General features: G+C 44.0%; 2 protein-coding genes across 8 annotated transcripts; both read left to right on the top strand.

Annotated features, from left to right (window-relative positions):
• Positions 1-965: 965 nt before the first annotated feature.
• LOC116386287 (leucine-rich repeat-containing protein 15) lies at positions 966-3,120 on the top strand. Its single transcript, XM_031852375.1, has 2 exons — positions 966-1,083; positions 1,573-3,120. Exon 2 carries the CDS (start codon positions 1,587-1,589, stop codon positions 2,652-2,654), a length of 1,068 nt encoding a protein of 355 aa, XP_031708235.1. The 5' UTR covers positions 966-1,083; positions 1,573-1,586; the 3' UTR covers positions 2,655-3,120.
• A 586-nt stretch (positions 3,121-3,706) lies between these two features.
• On the top strand, positions 3,707-22,590 carry LOC116386179 (major facilitator superfamily domain-containing protein 6-A). Of its 7 annotated transcripts, none has more exons than XR_004212945.1 (9): positions 3,707-6,153; positions 6,862-6,959; positions 8,403-8,564; positions 8,672-8,770; positions 8,862-9,154; positions 11,904-12,798; positions 13,786-13,841; positions 14,703-14,761; positions 20,579-22,590. XR_004212945.1 is itself a non-coding variant. In XM_031852200.1 (7 exons), exons 2-7 carry the CDS (start codon positions 4,592-4,594, stop codon positions 10,020-10,022), a joined length of 2,322 nt encoding a protein of 773 aa, XP_031708060.1. In that variant the 5' UTR covers positions 3,707-4,208; positions 4,590-4,591; the 3' UTR covers positions 10,023-10,650. The 7 variants fall into 7 exon arrangements, 3 of the variants coding, with proteins under 3 accessions (XP_031708060.1, XP_031708061.1, XP_031708062.1); XR_004212946.1 differs by having other exon boundaries at positions 11,904-12,077; positions 12,645-13,841; XR_004212947.1 differs by having other exon boundaries at positions 11,904-12,077.
• Positions 22,591-23,317: the final 727 nt, after the last annotated feature.

Genomic DNA, 23,317 nt, shown 5'->3' on the forward strand with positions numbered 1-23,317 from the left:
CGCTCATCTTCATCTATCTGATACGCTTCATCCTGCAGATGAGAATCAAACACGTCACATCTGTCGCTGACGAGCTTCAGCGTCACAGAATAAACACCGTTTAATCTCTCGTTGGTGTCGGGTTTCTCACGTTTCTTTCTTTTAGCTGCTGATTTGTCGTCTTTAATCCACGAAATCCCTCGAAAATCACACCCAAAAGAGCAGCCTCTGACCTGTGACCTCTGACCTGTGACCTCTGACCTGTTACCTGTGACCTGTTGTCAGATGGAGGAACTGAAGTTTACAGGTATCAGCCAGACGACTACAATTCACCTTTCTCCAACTTTTCTTCTGTTTAAATAGAAACTCAAATCTTGTTTTGGGATAAAAAAAATATATATGAATGAAAAATATAAGTATTTCAATATAAAAACCAATTATTCCATCACAATGAAATGATCAATATATAAAATTATGAATATTGTTAAAACAAACAAATGTAACTGCACTATTAAAACCAAATAAATACATTACAACAGGGCCGAGTCTCAGAAATGGTAAATCATGATAAAAACGTAATTTAATTACATGTTTACAACCTAAATACAATAAATTAATGTAGATAGAGTTTATAAATCATTCTTAATCAAGAGAATATTAGGGGGTGAAAAGGTGTGGTTAAATGTGTACAGATCCATAAATAAACTCTTCCGCCTGCAATCAATCAAATCCATCCAGACCTTCTAATTCCCAGCTCGTGGCCCAGTTTGTCTTCAATCTCTTAAAGCTCTCCTCCTAACACCTCCCTCCTAACCGCCTCCCTCCTAACCGCCTCCCTCCTAACGCCTCCATCCTAACACCTCCCTCCTAACGCCCTCCCTCCTAACCGCCTCCCTCCTAACCGCCTCCCCCCCCGTCCCGCCTGGTGAATAATTGACGAGCTGTCGCTCCTCCCTGTGTCTCTTTCCATCACTCTGTCTCTTTGTCGCTGGTCGGGTTCTGCGGCCCGTGACAACCTGCCCTCCCTCGCCTCCGTCATGTCCAGTTTCCACCTGGCGCCGGCTACGTGTTGACGACCGTCAGAGCACCAAACCGGAGCAGCTGGTAAGAAACAACCTGAAACAGAGAGGAGGATCTGTTCCTCAATGATAACCGGATTATATTTAAAAAGATTTAGTTTGGGTTATTAATGGTTTAAGCCTCACAAGCTGTAAAGATATTACCTCCACCCTGATGAGAGCCTGTGAGGCTGCGAGCTGTTTGCATTTAAAAGCTTTAATACACCGACTGAAGACATGAATATATATTCTACAGGACCTTCATGTTCCTTCAGCTTTAAACTAATTCTGCACCTTCTTGAAACCAATTAGAAAATAATGTCCTTAAACTCTGACATTTATTCATTTGTTGACCGTCTGCATAGTCGATGCTTGTTGTGATGTGGAAACTTCATTGTTTGAGCAGAAGTCGGTCAACTGTAACAGCAGATCCAGCGAGTAATTCTATTTATTTTGATGCACCTTTTATCCATTTAATCCGGTGATAAAATACGACTTATTTGGTGTTTGACCTCCTCTCTGTGTTGTTTTTTAGAGAGCTTTGAGGCCATGAAGGAGCTGCTGTTCCTCCTGCTGGTGGTGACGGAGGCGTCCTCCAGGTCTCACAGCAGCTGGTGCAAGCGTGGCTGCGACTGTCGGGGAGATCTGAAGTTCACCATCTGCTCTCGGGCGCACTTCACCCAGATGCCCGGCAGAGTCCCCCCCGACACCGAGCTCCTGGACCTGTCCGACAACCGCATCTCCGTCATCCCCGAGCGCTCCTTCAACAACAACCGCAAGCTCAGATTCCTGCTGCTGCAGAACAACAACATCAGCATGGTGGAGAACGGCGGCTTCTCGCAGATGGAGTTCCTGCAGAAGCTGGACCTGAGCTGGAACCGGATCTCCACGCTCTCTGAAGGTTTCTCCGTGGGTTTGGCCCTGCTGCGTGAGCTGCAGCTCGCCCACAACCGACTCACGGGCCTGGACAGCCGCAGCTTCCTGCACCTGGACGGCCTCCAGAGGTTGAACCTGAGCAGCAACAGCATCCGCACCATCCAGGTGAGGTCGTTCTCCTCCATGAGCAGCCTGCGGCAGCTCCACCTGCAGGACAACCAGCTGAGGTCTCTGCGGAGCGGCATCTTCTCCATGCTGCGCTCCCTGGAGCTCCTCAACCTGGCCGGGAACCAGATCGGCGACATTGAGGTGGCCGTCTTCAAGCCGCTCACCAGCATGACGCTGCTCGACCTGGCCAACAACCAGATGTCCACCATCTACTTCAAGACGTTCCTCAGCATCCACACCTACAGCACCCACATCCTGCTGGTGGACAACCCGTGGCAGTGCGACTGCGACCTGCAGAGAGTTTTCTGGAAGCTGCGGAGCATCCAGAGGCTCTTCCTGGACGACTACTACAACCTGACCTGCGAGGAGCCGGCGGTCCTCAGGGACTACCGGCTGATAGACGTGGACACGGAGCTGTGCCTCGCCGAGACCGTCACCGTGCTCATCATCTCCCTCACGGTGGTGATAACCCTGCTGGCCGCCATGCTGATGGGCGAGAGGAAGAGGAAGAAGGAGAAGAGGAGGAAGCACTGGACGCAGCAGGGAGAGGTTTCAGATGAGTCGGACTACTGAGTCTTTCCTTCTCAAATATATCACCATTAAGTCTTTTTAGGCTCTTTATTCTCACAGTAAGACGATATTAAACTACAGCATTTTGACTTTCAGGCAATATTTCTGTTGTTTCCACATCGTTGCTTAAATCCCACAAAAACATCTGCTCGTCTGAGAAGAGATTTGAGATTCTGCGGTTCATTTTGTCGGATCTCCCATCTGCTTCACACCCAAAAAAAAACAACGCTGTCGAAGAGATTATCCTAAAACTACTGTTGCATAATATTTTATGGTTAGTTTATTCATCAACAGGTATATTAATAAAAAGGGTTTATTGCCTCTTCTTTACATGAGTGGATGTGGTACAATCAGTGTGTTTTCAATGTTCCTGATGTGAAGTTTAGAAAACATTAAATTGGATGTTGTGACATTTTATTGACCAAAACTTATTATTTAAGAATATTTTTCAACGTTCACATCAACAGTTCAAATGTGACACGAAAGTCTACAGCGCCCCCTGCAGGTAAAACAGGTGTATTGCATTGAAAACAACATTATGACATAATATATAAATATTTGTAAGTTGCTATAATATCCATATAATGTCTCTGTAGGGACATCTACCGACCCATCATGGTGAGTTCAAGGTCATATTTTTATATTCTTCTCTATTGTTTGACAGTAATAGTTCCACAGAGTCAGTTTAACATGTTAAACTGAATTGTTGGAGTGTTTTCATTGTGATTAATGGGAAGTTTCCCCTTTAATGTAAATTATTAGGTGGAGTCGCTCTGCTGTGTTATGGTGACGAAATTTAGCACAGAGGTGACCGGATATTAACAAAAATAAAAGCACAATATTGTCTCCGGAAACAATAAATAATTCCAAATTATATTAACACATGGAATCTGACATAAAGTGCGGTTGGGCAACAAATATATAAAACAATAATAAGTTATGATTCCAGCATCCAGCTTTGGGTTCAAAAAATCTTCCATGAACTCCGTATAAAATAACAATGCGTTTTATTTTGAAAGCGTTTTCCGGAAGCAGTAACATCCATCATGGCGGACTTGATGGTTGGACAGGTGGGAGCTCCGGTTTGACGAGCTGCTGCTGTTCACAATACAAAGAAAGCGGAGCCGGAGAAACACTTTAATTCAACAGTGAAATAAAACTAACGCATTGCGGTTATTTTAAAACATTATCCGCTAAATTGAAGTCTTATTTATGACGTGTTTTAAGTGAAACATGTCTGACAAAGAAGAGGGATATTCAACAGAAACTGCGCAGTGACCTGAGCAGGTGAGGATCATTTTGGATCATTTGCGTCACTTTCTCAATTCAAATGTGGTGAATTTTGTTTTATTTTTCGGCTTAAATGAGCCGGCTTTGTTTGAGATAACAGTCACTTCCGTATAGGATCCTCAGTGACAGGCGGTGACGGGCAGACGGTGTTCAAACGGTGGTCCGGGGACCAGCAGCGGTCGTTAAAGGTCCACCAAACCTGACGTCGCTGATGTTTACTTTAGAGGAGTATTCTGACTCCAGAGCTGTGTAGTTGTATTTAAGAAGGTACAAATAACTCTTCTAGTAGTGAAATGTCCCCTTTTATGTTGTTTTCACTAATTAAATAAAGGTTTCACGGATCTAAACGTAGGGTTCAACCAGTGTCAGGCTTTAACAATGATATGTAATATGTTATAATAAGATGACCTGATGTAACTCCTGTGTGTCCCTTAATCACAACCAGAATGATCATTCATCATTTGTGTTACTACCCAAAACAATCTATTTAATGACTGTGTCAGCAGTATTTAGAGCTATTGGCTGTTTGATGAATGCCACAGGACCCCCTTATCGTGCATCATTTTGGTCTCACACAGCAGACACAATAGATTCAGCATCATTTGGTTACGTTGGTGCCGCTCTCGCGCTCATTTCCTTATCTTCCAGATATGGCAGACGACAAGGTTGCCATCCTGTCGGACGACGAGGAGGAGGAGAAGATGAAGTACGTGTTGCCCGAGCCGTTCGACGCGCAGTCGAAGGGTTCTGCGACGCCGCCGCCGCCGCCGCCTGCCTCGGACACGCCGCCCGAGCAGCTGACGGCCCTGCAGGCCGACTCGATAGACTTCTGCGAGAGGATGTGCCTCCGCATCAACACCCGCCTCCTCATCTCCAAAGTCTTCTACTTCTTCTTCTACGCCGCCTACGGCTCGCTGCACCCTCTGCTGGCCGTGTACTACAAGCAGCTCGGCATGTCGGCCAGCCGCAGCGGGCTGCTCGTCGGCATCCGCTACTTCATCGAGTTCTGCAGCGCCCCCTTCTGGGGGGTGGTGGCCGACCGCTACAGGAAGGGGAAGGTCGTGCTGCTGTTTTCCGTTCTGTGCTGGTTGGTCTTCAACTGCGGCATCGGCTTTGTGAAGCCGGCTGAGACGATATGTGTGCAGAAAGATGCTGATGCGACGACGGCGGTGGCGCCCGTGATGACGACGACTCTGCTGAACGATAACTTCACGCAGCTGAGCAACTCCACCAACCACACCAGGAGACGCCGGAGCCTTCTAGACCTGGACTGGATTCCTAAGATCCTGGACTCCTATTTAAGCGTGCACCATAGGCACGAGCGAAGCACAGACACCAACGCCACCTCACCACTGGGTAACACCACCCAGCCTATACTGAACACCACCCTCCCCCCTCCGAACACCACCCAGCCTACGCTGAACACCACCCTCCCCCTGCCGAACACCACCCTCTCAGCACCAAACACCACCCTCATCACCATCACAACCCCCCCAGCTCCAACCGAAGCCAATGAGTACCAGACGATCTACAACAAGGACCAGGTGGAGAGCATCTTCCTTCTCATCCTGCTCGTCGTTATCGTGGGCGAGTTCTTCACCGCCCCCACCCTCACCATCGTGGACACCGTCACCCTGCAGAACCTCGGGAAGGCCCGCGACCGCTACGGCCTGCAGAGGATGTGGGGCTCTCTGGGCTGGGGTATAGCCATGCTGCTGGTGGGCATCTGGAGCGACCACACGTACACCAAGGTGGTGATCAGCGGCATCGGCTGCGAGGACCTCAATCTCCCCAACTACCAGATTGCCTTCATTGCCTTCGGCGTGCTGATGAGCGTGGCGTTCATCGTCGCCACTCAGTTTCACTTTGATAAAGGTGGCGACTACCACCAGGAGCTTTCAGGTGAAGCTGGAGCCCGGAGAGCACTACCCGAGTCCACCTCGTCGGACCAGAGTCCCACCGGCCCTGAAGCGGAGTTCGACTACAGCGACCTGCTGAAGCTCCTGTGCAGCGTGCGCTACAGCTCCGTGCTCTTCGTCGCCTGGTTCATGGGCTTCGGCTACGGCTTCGTCTTCACCTTCCTGTACTGGCACCTGGAGGACCTGAAGGGGACCACCACGCTGTTCGGGGTCTGCTCCGTCCTGAGCCACGTCTCCGAGCTCGCCGCCTACTTCACCAGCCACAAGTTCATCGAGCTGGTCGGACACATCCGGTAAGACTCTCACCTGGGAGGCCACACTGTATGAGAATAACCTGCAGACTCTTTCATTGATTCATTTGTTATTCTCACCATTATTTATTCAGTCTATCAAATGTGAGACAGAGAGAATTGGACACACATTGGACAGTAGATCAGAACATCTTGTGCTTCTAACTCCGTCCTGAGGTGAATCTTTGAGACAAAGCAGCCATTGATGCTCGCGGGCGGGGGGGACATTTGAGAGCGTGGTGTTAGGTTTCCGCTGCAGATCTGCACCTGCAACTGTTGCCTCGGGACTAGTTTCTGAGTCAACAGCAGATACACTTTCAGTTTTCTTTCAGCAGCTTCATCTCACGCGTTGTGTTCTTCATGTTGTTCGCTCGTCACAGGATGTGACACACTTTCTCCTGGAACGTATGATTCAGAGCAGAAACCAAACGCTCTCGTCTCTAAATACGATGTAGAGGTTTACCTTTGAACCTGAATGTGCTCAGCACACACATGGAGCTGATCCTCTCTGCTGCTCTTTTCAGGGTGTGATCTGTTTATTCTGTTGAGAGCAAAGACACACTTTCAATGAAGGAAATGTCACGAGAACATCAAACAAACGCAGTATTATTAGTTGCAGACATGCACTTATCCAGCTCTACTTTAAAGACTTGACTGTCGGTATCATAACGTTGTATATTGACATCTCGTCCTCCTCCTTCTCCCTCTCAGGGTTCTGTACATCGGCCTGGCCTGCAACACGGCTCGCTACCTCTACATCTCGTACCTGCAGAACGCCTGGAGCGTGCTGCCCGTGGAGATCCTTCAAGGTAAGGGAGCGGTGGGAGCTAGGACCCCGCGGACACCACAGGAAGGGGCTGCGTTTGTCCAACAGGACGCTTATCAGGCCGACTTCTTCCTCCGACATTTTAATGTCAACATTAACGTTAACACCAGGGTTCCTCTCCGCTCCATACTTGACCTGAACCGACCTCCAACACCTCAGGAAACCCTCCTTATTACTGCAGAATCCGCACGCTTTTAAGGTTTATTCAGCGTCAAAATAATCCAGTGATAGTTTTCTCTATACATCACAAACATACACTGCTAATGTTTAATTCAGCATGCTTTTAATTTGAAAAATAATGTAAACAAATATAGGCTTAAAAAAGCTTTATAGGAACTGTAGTTTCAAAACTGAAGGCGTGATTATCCCCCGAATAAGACAAAGAATATTCAGTGAAAAAGCCTCCAAAAATACACTGTTATATTATTATAAGTGTAACAAATTGGCACCAAATCAGGCCAACGTTTCCAGCAACCTTTCTTTGAAATCACAGCTCCTTTAAAGGACGCAACAGGAAACTATGACACCTGTAAAGTAAAGTTTTAGGAGTTTATTTTACACATAAATTACCAGAGTTTCTGTAGAAAGAATCCAACTAAAGAGGCACAAACACTGATGCTGAAACATCAGGACTTTTTGCAGGAAAATGATGTGATTTATTAAAACAATAGAAGAAGCATAACATGAGATTAAAGTATAGATAACTAGTGAAGCGTCTGTGTGTGTTTTGTTAGATTACCTTCCTGAGAAAACGCCGACGCCTCCAGAATAAACAAGTGAAAACCAGTTTGATACTCGAGCTTCTAGTTCGAGCAGCAAAACAATTAAAAAGTTTAAAACTTAATATGCAATTTCTTTTACATGGATGTTAAGTCACTGCAATGATCCAAATACACACACAAAGTACATCATTATACTGAACTACTGTAATTACACTGAAGTAGTTGTTCTGTGCAGCAAAGCGCTTTAAAATCTGTAAGTCTGTGGCGTCTAAGAGACAAAAAACAGTTTGAAAACTTATATATATATATATATATATATATATATATATATATATATATATATATATAACAGATTGTCATAGAAGTACTGTGCTTTTTAAACAAAGCCGTACTTATGATGTGTTAATAATCAGACCACTGTTGAGTCGTATTTCACGTTGCGTATGTTGTGATCACAGTCTCAGTGACCCTGATAAATGAAGTGAGATTTTTAACACTTGAATGTGGAGCCTCTCAGCTGTTCCCTCAGAGAACTAAAAGAGAAACAATACATTTAACACGACAGCTGCCGGGTTCACACGTACAGCTTCCCACAGTTCTATAGAACCAGTTCACAAAGATCCACAGAGTGTAAATGTTCTGAGTGGTTTCAGACGTCTTCCTCCTCCAGCTGTGTCCCATGTCTGTCCCCGTGTGTCCTCCAGGTGTGACGCACGCCTCGGTTTGGGCAGCCTGCATCTCCTTCCTGAGTGCGGCGGTCCCGCCGGCCCTGAGGACGTCGGCGCAGGGCATCCTGCAGGGCCTCCACCTGGGCCTGGGCCGCGGCTGTGGAGCCATAGTGGGAGGAGTGTTCGTCAACTACTTCGGTACGACCCGACGGAGGCTCGAGTACCGAGTTCCAGCTCTAGTGAAGCTTAATAATGGCTTAAGATGAAGATGAAGTCAAAGAGTTCTCCTCCCGTTTGCTTTGCAGGTGCTGCAGAGGCCTTCAGAGGAATCGGCATGGCCTCCCTCGTCATCCTCCTCATCTTCGCCCTGATCCAGTATCTGACCGGAGAGGCTGAGGGGAAAGGTGGGCAGCTTTTAGTTTATACCTTCTCTGGTTCCTCTACGAGTTAAATCTGTTCTAACAGAAAGCTTGTTTTCCTCTCATCTTCTCTCAGAGGACAAAATGCTGGCGGAGAACATCCCGGTTCCCTCCAGCCTGGTTCCCATCGCCACCATCGACCTGGTGCAGAACCGGTTCGCCGCCGGGAGCTCCGGCCCGGCTCGCAAGGCCTCCTCGTTGCCCGTCAAGAAGTCGAAACACCAGGAGGAACAGGAGGACGCCAACCGGCCGGCCTGGGTGCTCTCCGGAGCCCCCTGGGTCACCATCGCCTTCGCCATCGTCCAGCTCATAGAGATGATGAACATGAAGCAGAAAGGAGCTCCGCAGTCTGAGACTCACTCGCTGCAGGTGAACACAAACACAACTAAAAACGTGTTCAGGGCAGTTATTAAAGGAGTAAGAGTAGCAGAGATACGGTCACGGTTTACCTAGATTAGATTAGATAGATTAGATAGATTAGATTAGATAGATGAAGTATTCAAGTCCTTTACTTTAGTAAAAGTACTACTGCTACACTTTAATAATACTCTGGTACAAGTGAAGTTCCTGCATTAAGTGTTAATCTGCTGATGTTTTTAGTTTAAATGATTGATTTCATGTTTTAATCTTGTTACTTTGTCATTAACCTGAACTCTCTGACACTTCCTCCTCTAACCGGCTGCACACTCACTCACTCACTCACACACACACACACACACACACACACACACACACACTCACCCTGAAGACAGGTGAGACTTTTTTGTGTACAAAGGTTGATGGAAAACTACCGCGTGTGTGTGTGTGTGTGTGTGTGTGGTGACTCATCTATTTGGGTGCGGGGGCGTGTTCATGCATGTTTGCGAGCCCCCCCCCCCCCCGTGTCGTGGTGCCACGCATGCCATATTTACGTCACTGGGTGATGTCACCGCCGGCGGCCATGTTTGGAGGCTGAAGACAGATTAGTGCAGCAGATGAAGTTCGACATGAAGGAAGGTTTGGCTGTTTATCCAGTTAGCGCCCTGAGGCTAACACGTTAGCATTGATGTGACATCCTGCTGGCTCTTTCCCCTGAACTAACTCAAAGACGTGTTCCTCCAGTCAACTGTTGTGTTCCTCTCGTTGCCAGGCACCTAATGATCAGGCGTCGGCCGAGGACGAGGCGGTGGCGACGTCGCACAGAAACCCGCGCGATGACGGCACAGAAACACCCACGCAACCAAACACGGACTCTTAACAAGGACAGAGAGCAAACACACCCCAACTCACACAGAGGAGGAGAAACCAGCCGGAAACACACCAAGCGTTCATTTAGAGCTTTAAGCTCTGCGACAACATTCACCTGAACACGTGTGTTCAGTCCTACAGTCCGTCTGCAGCTCCACACACGGCCTATAGAGAGACTGTAACGGCTCTGAGACCAGAGGGGAGTTTGGGTTGAATGTTTGGAAGGCGGTGTGCTCTGTATTCACTGCCTTCTATCGGTGGAGAGTCCTTCAAGATTATTTAATGACTTCATTTACTTCTTTGATTAATGTTGAGTTTGTTTCCAGGTTCAGAAGACTGTGAGACTCCTTTTGTTTCAGATTTCATCACTTTTAAATCTGCAGGATGAACTGCTGCTTCATATATTTATGTCGTTTACTGAAGAAGTGCCTCTTTTTAACCTGTATTCATCACTAACTTATTAATATTATCAGATGTTTCTGTGCTTCCTACTGAGGGTCTTCCCATGTCTTTCTTTTGAAGCTGCCAACCGCCGACACGCCGTCTCCACCGTCTGTTTTCTACTTTCATGCCAAAGAAAACACAGCGAGATGAAGAAAGGCTGCTGTTTTCTCCTGTAAATTAAACGATTAAAGGGTGTTTTTGTTTTTTTCCTAACAAACTCCATCGGTGTCACTTAATCCTATCGGTGAAAAACGTTATTAAATGTTTATCGCACAAACAACACCCCAGATTGAGTTTAATGGCTGTGTGTGTTTTACTGGCCTTGTGAGGACCAGAGACGTTTACAATTAAAGGAGCTTCATTTGCATTTTACTGAGCACTTAAATAAGATGAGGATTCCTCATCTTATTTAAGTTATTATATTAGTATTTACAAAGTAATATGTCATATAGAAGTCAGCCAAACAAGTATTTTTACTAAGAATACAATGATTGTACGGCTGTGGAGTAGAAGTGTAACGTGACAGTACTTACAGTAAGTACAGTACTAGTTTAAAGCGCTGGAGGCAGGTTGTGAATGAGCCACTTGATGGCAGTAGCGTGTCGGGAGGTTTGCTGTGTTTCTGGCGTCTCGACGGACTGAAGCAGCCTCTGAGTGTGTGTGGAGGGTTATCGAGGTCGTGGTGCTACTGATGGGTGTGTGTGGGAGGACAGTAATAGGCTTCCTCAAAAACTAGACTGAGCTGTCGTAAATATATATTTATATATAGAAAAGAAATGATAAAATCAAACTGTCTTGGCGCGCTCGTCCTGTCTGAGACCCGTGGAGACGTTCGTCCAGCCCCTCTGCTGCTGCTTTGTCTCGCTTCATAATGAACAGCATAATAGTGTTGTTTTATCCGGAGGTGTCACGACCAAAAGCTGCTGCACATTTTTAATTCAAAAGACACCCGGGGGGGGGGGGGGGGGAGACGGGCTCTTTAGTCCTCTGACACCTCTCTGAGAAATCAAAGCGCTGACCTGCAGATGTTTCCAATTACTGGAACAAACAGGCTGCATGTTCACAGCTTCAGTGGAGGATTGGACGCATCAGCTGTGTCTTTTTCTCATCTAAGCAGGTGGAAAATGTCAATAATTGTTCTTTTATTTTGATTTTTATACAACATCCAAAACGCATTTGTCTTTGAATACTCTGAGCTTGTCAGCCCCCTGTGTTGGTCTTCTTTCCTCTTGTGCTTTTCTTTTTCTTTGACCCAAAGCACCAAAACACCTGAGGGTTCAAATCTGATGCTCCTTTCTCCTAACATGATCCAGATGTGGTCTCCCCAGAGCCCATTGTGTTAACTCTCCCTAATAACCATCATATTAAGAAGCATGACTATTATTCGAATCAGTCGCTGCCCGGATACAACCTGAAGCTATTTATATCTTCTTTTTCCTCGATGCAGAGGCGAGCCAGATGCCCCGAGGAGGCCGGATCTGTGGAATGGAGGTGATGACGGCTCCTCCCCGGAGAGGTCAGAGGACACTTTGTGGCCAAAACAAGACGTTGAAATCACACAGACGCACCTCGACGAGCGCTGAGTGGCGACGTGGAGAAACCAAAGGGTTGTAATCTCCTCGTAAGCTTCTTTTACATCATTCTATTAATAAAAGTCATGCACAACTCAATATATGTAGCTTGTAACCTTTATAATTCCTAAACGTTAGACCTCTTAAACACCCTTAAGAATTTAGTTTTGTTTTCTTGGTTGTGCAGCTTAAATAGTGTTCATAGTTTCAGAGCCTTTCTTAATATTTCCCAAACTTCTTAGATACTTCATCAAATGTTTACTTTGATTTGAAGAGTTTTCAGTATTTCATGAGAAGAAAATAGATCAAAGTTCAAGAAAAATAATTGATTTCATTCTTCATCCCTTTAGTCATCTTGTGACCCCTCAGCTTTATCTCGGGGACCCTTGAATGGGCCCTGACCCCTATGTTGGGAACCACAGTCTTCAGCAATTGTCTCAATGGAGGTTTCCAAAACTCCCAAATAGAATTCTGGCGCAGAAATCAGTCATTTGTGTGAATTTGGAGACAAATCAAGTCATTAACACAGTCGCACTTTCTAGATATAAAGACTGAAACATGTTTGAACTTGATGAGTCACAGCTTGTGTTGTTGTGGCGGTTCCTCTGTGTTTGTAGTGAAACCACTGAAGCAGCTTCAGGCGAGCTGCAGGAGACCAGCGAGCTGGATGACTGAACTGTGAGGTGTAACTGAGCGGGTCAAAGATGAGTCCTCCGTAGACGACCCGGGTCAGACCTCCTGCAGCACCGCGATCAGGACCACCTGAGTCAGGTCTGAGTCAGACTCAGACAGCAGAGAGTCACGTTATTGGCAGGATGCTGCAGACTAAACATCACATGGCTGCCTGCCTCTTGCTCTCTTTGTTCTGGATCCAGAGATTTGTGCCTATTTTAAAAACACATATGCTGATTTATATGAAACACAAGCGCTGCACGTTAGCGACACATTTTAAATGTGGTGCTTGTGTTTGTGTACAGTTTGTTCTACAGTAACATTACAGCACCAACAAATACTGCTGGTGTTTGTGCTCCACAGACTGTCTTCTAAATCACTGTCAGGGTCAATAACCTTCCTTTTACATGAATGATATTTGTTAAGTATTCTTTGCCTCGTGGTAAATATTCAAACAATAAATGATTATTTAGCATATAGGTGGTCTGCGTTTCTGTGGAGGCAGTCTGCCTCGGCTAGAGAAACAACTCATGCCTTTGTAGTCATATTATTATTAGTTAGCGGCTAATGCTAACTTATTATCTATAGCTGGCTAGTTAACTTGCTAACAGTTTATTCATTTCAATGTTGTTGTAAAATATTTTGTTTGGTAAAACAAGCATTTAAAGACGTCATTATGAACATTTATTGATGAAATATTGATTTAAAGACCCGCTAACTTAAATGATAATGAAAATATGTATTTATCGTTCTGTTTTTTGCTGATTTTCTGTTTTTACTGAATGAAAAAGAGTCCGTTTGTTGTATATAGACCATGATGAACGCACAAAGCCTCTATTGATCGCTGCCTTTAGCCCCGTTAGCTGTTTGGTTTCACAGCAGCGCTGCAGTGTGAACCGTGTGCAGCAGACTAAGACTTATAGGAGCAGACAGCTGTCATGGTCGCTCTAACATCAGCCCACCGGCTGTGTTCATGCAGCCTCGCTGCCGCTTACACAGCAGAGTGACAATGCTGCCATGTCACCTGTCCACGTACGGCACACATTTAAATCCTTATTTGATTAACTGATGTTTGTTTCAATGCAGGAGGCGGGTTGGGATGACGGATGTTTCTCTGGACCAAACGGATGATCCACTTTGAGGTTTTTATTTATTATTTACTGTAAAGAACCAGGTGATCCAGGTCTCTGAGCTCCTGATCAGTCAGTTGCTCACAGACAAAAAGTTTTTGTTATAAAAAACAAAGCCGCTCATGACATGTTGGTGTTTACTATTGCAAAACATACGTGCCATGAGTGGATTTATATGAGATCGGCACGCGTTCTTAAAGAAATGTAATAAATAAAAAGAGAAACAGCTGTTAAATGTCACAAATGACCAGATTTAACTGTAAATCCTTAATCCTGGGGTTCCTCAGGGAACCGTCCCGGTCCCGCTGTAGTTTTAATCTAAAGAAGAAAAACCTTCGAGGTTTCCTTCGGGGTCTTTTACGTTTCACAGTGTGCAGGCATGCTAATGTATTTTAAAACATCTTAAGCACATTACAAGCGTATTACACACCATTCTGTTTGTGTAATCACATTTGGAAACGACACGCATCATTATCAAGAGAGGAAAATTAACATTTTTCATCCACCGGTCACAATGGGTGGCGCTTTCCAAAAATGTTTGCCTTTTCACCGTCTCACCAGACAAATCAGCATCAGCAGGATGGGAGGTTATTTCATATCGAATACCGTCAGCTGATCAGGAAGAGATGAGAGGGAGAGAACGTAAACAATCATTTATTCAGTTATACCCTCACAATGTAGATCAGAGAGCACAGGCAGCGCGCTTGTTATATAATGGACATGCATTATTAATCATTAAAGATCAATGAGAGGCTGCCATGAGCAGTGGAGGTCTATGATGTGGTTAATGATGGGTTATGAGGATGAATACCGTGAGATGCAGAGTGAAGTGTCACTAACCGGACTAATTACAATAAAATCTCTTTTTCACAGATGCATCAACATCTGCGGACTCCAACAGATGCTGCTGTCAGACTGCATCTGTGAAAAAAGTAAGACTGTTATTAAGATTTCATATGAAATGTAGATGTTTAGTACATTATGTTGATGAAAGATTAGTCTGGTTTCACTTCAACATCATATATTTGTAGTTTTGGCGATCGTAGTCTGACTTCTATTTAGTGACTTCAAGTATTTTGGAGAATACAAAGTCCATTTCTTGACACCTGAGTTGTATGGATATATATATATAAGTAGGAATATTAACTTCTTAATCCTTTCAGTGGGATCAGAACACCTCCTCAGATCCAGACACGATGAATAGTTTCTGATTCCTGGTGTACCTGTGAACCTACAAAAAGACAACATCTCATTTTTGACCATGCATCTTTGCAGACGATATGAAAAAAGTTTTCAGACCCAAAACTCCCTCAATGCCTAAAAGTCAACACCAAACCTACAAACCTCGCCGCCGCTCAGCTGTGGTGATGAAGTGAGCATGACCGTTGACCCTCTCCAGGCAAACACCTCCACACTGAACCCACAGCAGCAGCAGAAACACCGGAGAAAGTCATGTACTAATACAACGTTTTGTCCTCACAGCTTCCACAGTTGTCTCATGACTTCATGGAACTTCTAATGCTAGTAGTACACCTTGTCTTTTCAGTTCTCTGACCTCTTTAATAGGTTCATGTCTTGAGCTCTTCACTGAATTATATTGGAGTAGTCCAGACCTTTTATCAGCAAATTGTACGTAAAGTATCAAAAGTACTCATGATGCAGACAATAAGTCTGTCTAAAATGTAGTGAAGTAGAAGTAATAATGGCAAGTATAATACATCAAAATTGTACTTAAGTACCATACTTGTGTACTTTCCACCAATGCTAGAAAGTACATGTTCTTCTGGGAACTGAAATTATATTTGAGTCAGTAGTAGACATTATGAAGTACTCTGTAGTCCAGTTCAAGCACAAGTAGTACTGTAATTGTAGTACTATAGAAATACATGTGCTCTAAGTACTAGTGGCAAGAGCACAATTGTAGTAATAACAGTAGTACCAGCAGCAGTATGGATAATATCAGTAATACCTGTCGCAGTATTAGTGTAGTATAACAATATTATCAGCAGTTGGTAATACTTGTGGTGGTGTTATTAGATATTTGTATATACTTGTATTACTTTTATGCAAAGTAGTAGATTTTAAAGATTGTAGCATTGCAGGTTTTATTATTAGAAGTACTGTTATAGTAGTAGTAGAAGTAGTAGTGGTACTAGTTGTAGTAGTAGTAGTAGTAGTAGTAGTAGTAGTAGTATCCCAGCGCATCTGATCCTATAAGCTTACTGGTACTGTTGAGTATTTTTAAATAGTGTACTAGTAGTAGTAGTAGTACAACAGTATATGTTGCAGTAACTTTTTGAGGTCTGCTGCTGGTGGAGCAGGACAACAGGGAGACTTTGTGTCCTGGCTGGGATCAATTGCTCCATAGATGACGCCCACCCAGCCAGGCCTCTCCGTGGGCGGCCGGTAGCCCAGCAGCCCAGCAGCCCAGCAGGCCGGCCCCGTTCGGCCCCGTTGGGCCCCGCCTGGGCCCTCCTCCGGCCCCCGCAGCCTGCGGGGCCCAACACAACAGGAGAGCTGCACTTTACATCTGAAAGCTTTCAGCCGACACCCCGGCAAACTTTTAAAGTCGCTGTAGGAGAGTGCAGAGCCCTCGTGTTGTCATCTACTTCCTGCTGGAGGCGGGGCCACTCTCTCAACCAATGAGATGTCAGTGGAAGTCACACAGTAACACAGAGATTTACACCTTGAATTTAATCAAGCTTCAATCGAGCTTTTATTGGATTAATTACGAAGTGGCAGAAACGAGAAAAAGAAAACGATCGTAAGAATCCCTTTTTTGTTCCAGATTAAAGTCTTCTTGGAATTAAATCTGTTTTCGGATCTTTTTAAGGATTTCGTGTATCCAGCAGAAGCAGGCAGCTGTTTCCACTGTTCACTACCTACTTACAGTGAGCTGGTGAACATAGTGCAGCATTTAGCAGCTAAAGAGTTGCTGGTGGAGACCAAAAACAGAGCAAAAAGACAGAGAAGACTGGACACAGGTGGTAAATCTGATTTGTAGGATTCCGGGGAAAAGGACTTTTAAATGTGTATTTTAGATGCTTGTAGCTGACTTTTTGGTCCAGTGTGACTTCTAATAGGACCAGCTTTACAGTGAGCTGCTGGGTCACAACCAACATTTACATTTTAGTCATTTATACGACGCTGTTGTCCAGAGTGCAGATTAAACTCACTGATCGCCGTCACGACATTTGCATTTTACTCCAGAGTTTATTTTACCTGGAGGACATTTCCAGTAAGCGGCTCCGCTTCACTTCCTAGTTCGCCGACGTGACCGGGAAGCAGTGACCTCACCGAATTTCTGTGGAAATTATGACTCTTCTTAATTCTGGGTTGACGGTTCAATTCCTTGTTTGGTTTTTGATTTTTTTTTATCCCGTCAAGACTGAAACGCAGGCAGAAACCTCCACGGATGATGTGCGGTATTTAATTAAAGGCAGATAAATCTTAATTTCCTCTGTGTGTTCGGCCCTGTTGTCTTATCAGTGTGTGTATTAATGTCACCGAGACGAATCCCCGTGCACTCATTGTACCCTGTGATTCCAGGAGATGCTGGTTGTGATGTGCTGCAGGGACGTGGGCAGGCCGATGTGGGTATTTGTGCGTGAGGAGCCCTAAGTTGCAGAGGTTTTTTTCTAATTGAGTCAGGGACTTATGCTGGCAAGGTAGGCGTGTGAGTGGAGGGGGGAGACTAATCCCAAGCTGCTGTTGTTTTTCGTGCCTGCTGGCTCGAGATCAAAAACTTAACAGCAATAATCATGCAAAATGTGTGGCTTCACTTCAAAGCCTGCCTCAACTTTGCTCACACCCTTGTAGCTCGCATTGTTTCATCACTTCTACCGGCTCTTCTTCTCTTCTCCTGCGAGGGACTTTTTGTTTTACTCCCCTTTAGTGTTCATGTCAGTCGGATCTGACCTTTCTGCAAAAATTAATGCACTTAACAGATTAATCACACCTTCAGATGAGCTCAAGGTGGATGTCGTCACGCTGGTTTCTCTCTGACTGTGTGGTCGTCTGCCTCCGCCAGAGATATCAGACATGTCAGACGTCAGCAGCGCTCTCGGGGTGAGGACGCTGTGGGCGGCGAGGGTCGCTGAGGCCCGTACGTGGCCAAAAACAAACCGGGCAAATCCCCTCCACGTCAGCCCACGGCCTGTCAGCAGGGAGCCACAGGGCTTCCCACTGAAGCCTTAAAGGGCCAGCGCATCGCCTTCTAACACTGCAACACATTAAAGTGATGCACAGCAGAAATAATGCAAATCATTTACAAACATTGTGTTTTCTTTGCACCAAATTTAATTCATTTTTTTAATGTTTTGAATTGCTTTGTTTTATCATTGCAGATGTTCAGATGATCAGTTTTCTTGTTTTTTTAATGTCTCGTTCTGCAAACCTAAATATATTTATTTTACAACTATATTAAACCAAAAAAGGAGCATTCTTTGCTTTATTATTGACTTAAATGATGTAGAGATTATCAAAATAATAGTTAACTTGCGTTGGATCAACTAATTGTCAGTGGTGGAATGTACCTAAGTACATTAACTTAAGTAATGTATTCTACAATTTTGAGGTACTTGTACTTGAGTATTTACATTTTATACTACAACATAAGTACTTAAAATTAGCTGCAACATTACAGCAATGAACACATCAATAATCATAATCCAGTCATGTAATATATATCATTTAGCTCAACGAGGAGTGTTGATGCTAATACTTTGTGTACTTATACCCTGTGGTATTGGTACTTTTACGTACTAGTACTTGCTGTCAGGAGGACTTCAGAATAACTTTGTGGTGGAGGTGATTCTTTAACTTGCAGGAGATGAGAGTGAAGGCAGCACATTCTCACGTTAGCAGGCAGCAGGGCCCCTATAGCTGTGTGTGCATAAAGTTTCACACACACATAAACACACTGCAGGAACACTGCCGTCTCTATCTGTATGTCACATAACCTCCGCCCACACTCACTACACCCACACACATCCTTGCCCAAAACTCCCACACGAGTGTAATCTGTGTGCAGAGACACACACACACACACACACACATCGCCCCTATACACACTCCCCACCCACGCAGGCACACACGTGTGCAGTCAGACATAAGCCGCTCATACCATCCCACACTTTCTCAACAGACACAAAGTAAGACTCTGCTAACCGGAGAGCCTGAGCAAACACACCAGCTTCAGCATATTCACACACTAATGCTCTCTCAACACACACAACAGCCTAAACGAGAAAAGACACGACTTTCCGACCAGATTCTTTGATTTCTCAACACATCCACGCCCGTTAAAATGAGTCTGCACATAGAGTCTGGGTGGTGACGACAATAGGAGTTTTTAAAATGTATATTTTTTGGCATCACAGTCATCCTGTAACCCGTATTCCCTCCAAATGAAAAGGGACACTCCATGACAAGCACTACCACCGCCTGGAGACTGAATCTGTTGTTCCTCTTTTCTTTCTCCAAAAGAGGAACTTGGATGAAAAGAGCTGCTTTTTTTTTAGAGCGCAAAGTGTTGAGGATGTGGGAAGGAGAGGAGAAGGGAGGGAGAAGGGAGGGAGAAAAGGGAGCAGAGCAGCGTGGGCGCTCTGACAGGGCGAGGGGCTGACAGGCCCAGGCGTGGGCGTGTCATTGAAATGTGTTTCTACTCCGGAGGGGGAGAAGAAGAAGAAGAAGAAGAAGAAGAAGAAGAAGGAGGGAGAGGGAAAAAAAAGTTGCAGGAGAAAGAAAAAGAAAGAGAGAGAGCTGCAGAAATTAAACGAACAGGCGTCTCCTGAAAAGTGAAATATGAAGAGGCTCTTTGCCAAATGAGATACATCCACTGTGTGGAGGGTTCGGTGGGGGGGGGGGAGTGACGCCTACTCTTTGGGAATGATTGACAGCTCGACATGAAAGCAGATTGCTGCTGTCGTGTGAAAACCTTGTACCTCTTCCTCTCGGCGGTTTTTAATGTTTTTAGGACTAAATTGAAGGAAGGGGGGGGGGGGGGTTGGGGGGGGTTTGGGGAAAAAACGTTTTTTAGATCTGATGAACACAAAACAAGCCGGAGTAGAAATACAACTATGCAGAGAATGTCGTCAAGTGCAGACCTGTGCGTCAAGAAAAAAAAAAGTTTGGTTTATTTCTGCATATCTGAAAATTCTGTCACGTTTGTTTCAAGAAGGTAGTTTTATATTTTACGCCAGTGAGATTCAGTGCATATTTCAACCCAATCTGCTGAAGAAAATGTGATTTAATGCACATTTCCATTCATTATTATTATTATTGATTTGAGGAATGTTCCAGCTGTCTGTTCAGCATGTTAGCATGTGCTAATTAGCGCTGCACTCAAAGTACAGCCGAGGCTGATGGGAATGTAATTAGCCCTGCAGGTATTTGGTCATTAACCAAATATTAGACACTTATAATGTTGATCTTTTGACTTCTATAAATGTAAATAAACTCGATGCAGAGAAGAAGCTTTAAGAAGCAGGTCAGTGCTGATAAATTGGGTAAACTGGGACTTGTGGGAACAGGCAGCCTGGGTGTCGACCTACCTCTCAGTGTGGGTGGACATCCTATTTCCTCCCGGCGCTCTCATTTTAATTTGTTCTTGTTTGGTTCTTCTTGTTAGATATTGAGTGTGTGTGTGTGTGTGTGTGTGTGTGTGTGTGAGGGAGGGAGGGAGGGAGGTCAGAAGAGAGAGAGAGAGATATGGAGCTGATATTCCCTCTCCTTTCCGTTTCTTTCAGTGTTTGATTTGATCCCCGTCTGCTCGGAGGCTGATCCATGGGAACGCCGTCAGAAGGTCATATCTGCATCACACACACACACGCACACACACACACACACCCACACACACACACACACACACACACAGAGAGCAGCCAGACGTGGATTTAGAGGCTGAAGGTGGGCGGTCAGGAATCCTACCTGCCGACCTCAGTTTGGTAAACTTATCAGAAGCATTTGCATAAGCCTTCTTTCTTGACTCACGAGCCGTGACAAAATAATATGTTTGACCTTTTCCTGAGCTTTCAACCGTCTGACTGTTCTGTAGAAACTGGTTTTCTATTCAAACATATGTACACTACAGTGATATCCTCTTTTCTTTGAATTTGTGATTATCGTTTGAATACAATAATTTGTTAGTTTATCAAAATGTAAATTCAGTAAGAAATTCAACGATCAAGTTGCTCTTCACGCATTAAAGTTATTTTATGTACGTAAATATAAAGCTAACACCAACACTAGCTTAGCTTAGCACAAAGACTGGAAACAGAGGAAAACAGCTAGCCTGTCCAGCTGTTACAAAATCCAACCGGCCTCTCTTCATCGCTCTAATTATTATGTTTATTTATTGTTTGTTTCATAAAAACTAAAGTGTAAGAACAAGAAGTTGTGGTTTTAGGGCCACGCTAGCTGCTTCCCCCTGTTTCCAGTCTTTGTGCTAAGCTAAGCTAACCTGCTGCTGGCGGTATCGAGTGTTATCGATCTTCCCGTGTAATCCTCAGTATTTAAGCGTATTTCCCAACATTTTGAACTATTCCTTTAAAGTGTTTAACATCATATTTATATCGTTACAGTCCTATGAACGCTGTAATATTCCTACACTTTATTAGTTTATGTACAAAAACAACATTCAGCTCAGGTTTTGTGGTTATTAAACATTTTGGAATCAGCTTAATATTCCTGTCGGATGTTTTCAGCCTAATCTGCAGTTTTGCTTTGATATTTGTTTTAGTTTCCTTCTGAATTTAATTAGAGGATCTGAAAAGCAAGCAGTCCCACTTGTCCCCCCCCCCCCCCCCCCCCACACACACACACACACACACAGAGTACAAATACTAGTTTTCTCATCATTTGGACTTTTGAAGACATAAAGGAGGAGCTGCAGCGTTGCGTGTAAATTGTTTTATTTTACTTTTTTGGCTGCTGTGTGCAGGGTGGTGGAGGTGGGGGGGTGATGGGGGGGTGTTTGACAGAAAGCCGTTCTGGTGTCGTCCCCAGGGTGTTACACTGGTGGCCTAATTCCCCAAAATAGCTCATTGATGGGGAATCAGGCGGAGTCAAAGTGATCTGGTGGAGATTCGAGCGCCGAGCGCTTCTCTGGGCTTCGTCTTGCAGGCAAATATTAAAGTTTCACAAAGTACTACACGCAGTATTTGTTTCTCCAGTTATGTTTTACGTCTCTGCGTCATGCACGCCGTCACCTCTGACCTTTCACTGGTGGTTACTTATGAAGCTGATGATTCACGAAGAGAAGCTTTCTCTGCTGTTTACGTGTGAAATCTACTTCATAGTACAGTGGTATACGTTGTAGTAATTAAAGAGGTATACTAGTATTAGTACTAGTGATTTCACTACTATTTGTATCAGTAGTTGAGGAGGTAGTAGCAGTAATATATATGTACAGTATTTATGTATTTTACTTGTCTTAGACTGAGCTGTACTGGGGCTACTAGCAGTAGAAGAAGAAGAAGAAGAAGAAGTAGTTGTTGTAGAATGAGTAACAGTAGTATTTATAAGTAACAGTAGTATCAGTAGTAGTTGAAGAAGTATTAGTAAGTTAAGTACAAGTAATAGCAGCAGTAATATTTTATAAGTAACAATAGTAGCAGTAATAGTAGCATCAGTAGTAGTTGAAGAAGTATTAGTAGGGTCTTTACAAGTAATAGCAGCAGTTTTTGAACAATACTAGAAGTATCAATAGTAGTATTTAGACAACAGTAGTGGCAGTAATAGTAGCATTAGTAGTAGTTGTAAGGTTAGTACAAGTAGTAGCAGTAGTACTATTAATAACAGTAATACTAGTAGTAGCAGTAGTACTAGTAGTTGCAATATTAGTGGTTGTATATACACACACACATATATATATATATATATATATATATATATATATATATATATATATATATATGTGTGTGTGTGTGTGTGTATATACATACAAACAAAGCAGTACCATTGACGTGAACTTCCTCTTCCCAGTGTTGGAAACCATCTGGTCACATGACTCACATGTGAATTGCTCATTTGCATAAAGGACTGTTTCATTGACGCACTTGTGAACTTCACTCACACGTGACTAAAAGCTACTCGTATAGATATCAGTCAGTGGGGTTACTGTGAAGGACTACTCATACATTCATTGTATGAGACATGTGAGAACTTTTTGGCCTGAAGAAGCTGAAAAGTACCTTCAATACATTTTGAATATATTTTATTTTGAAAATGTCACATAAACATAAAAAGATGACACATAATAATACTTATATATCTACACATATATATATTTAAATATGTGTATAAACATAAAGAAACATTTGTACAGTATGTACAATTATACACACATGCAAACTTTACATATAGAAAATGTACATAAATAAGACATATACATATATACTATATTTATAGATATAATATTGTCATTTTACAGGCAGTGTAAATGTAAAAATATAGGCTTGTGCAATATTTATAGATATGAATATACT

This window comes from Anarrhichthys ocellatus, unplaced genomic scaffold, assembly GCF_004355925.1.
Source record: "Anarrhichthys ocellatus isolate YVR2014 unplaced genomic scaffold, GSC_Weel_1.0 scaffold12, whole genome shotgun sequence".
Lineage (NCBI taxonomy): Eukaryota > Metazoa > Chordata > Actinopteri > Perciformes > Anarhichadidae > Anarrhichthys > Anarrhichthys ocellatus.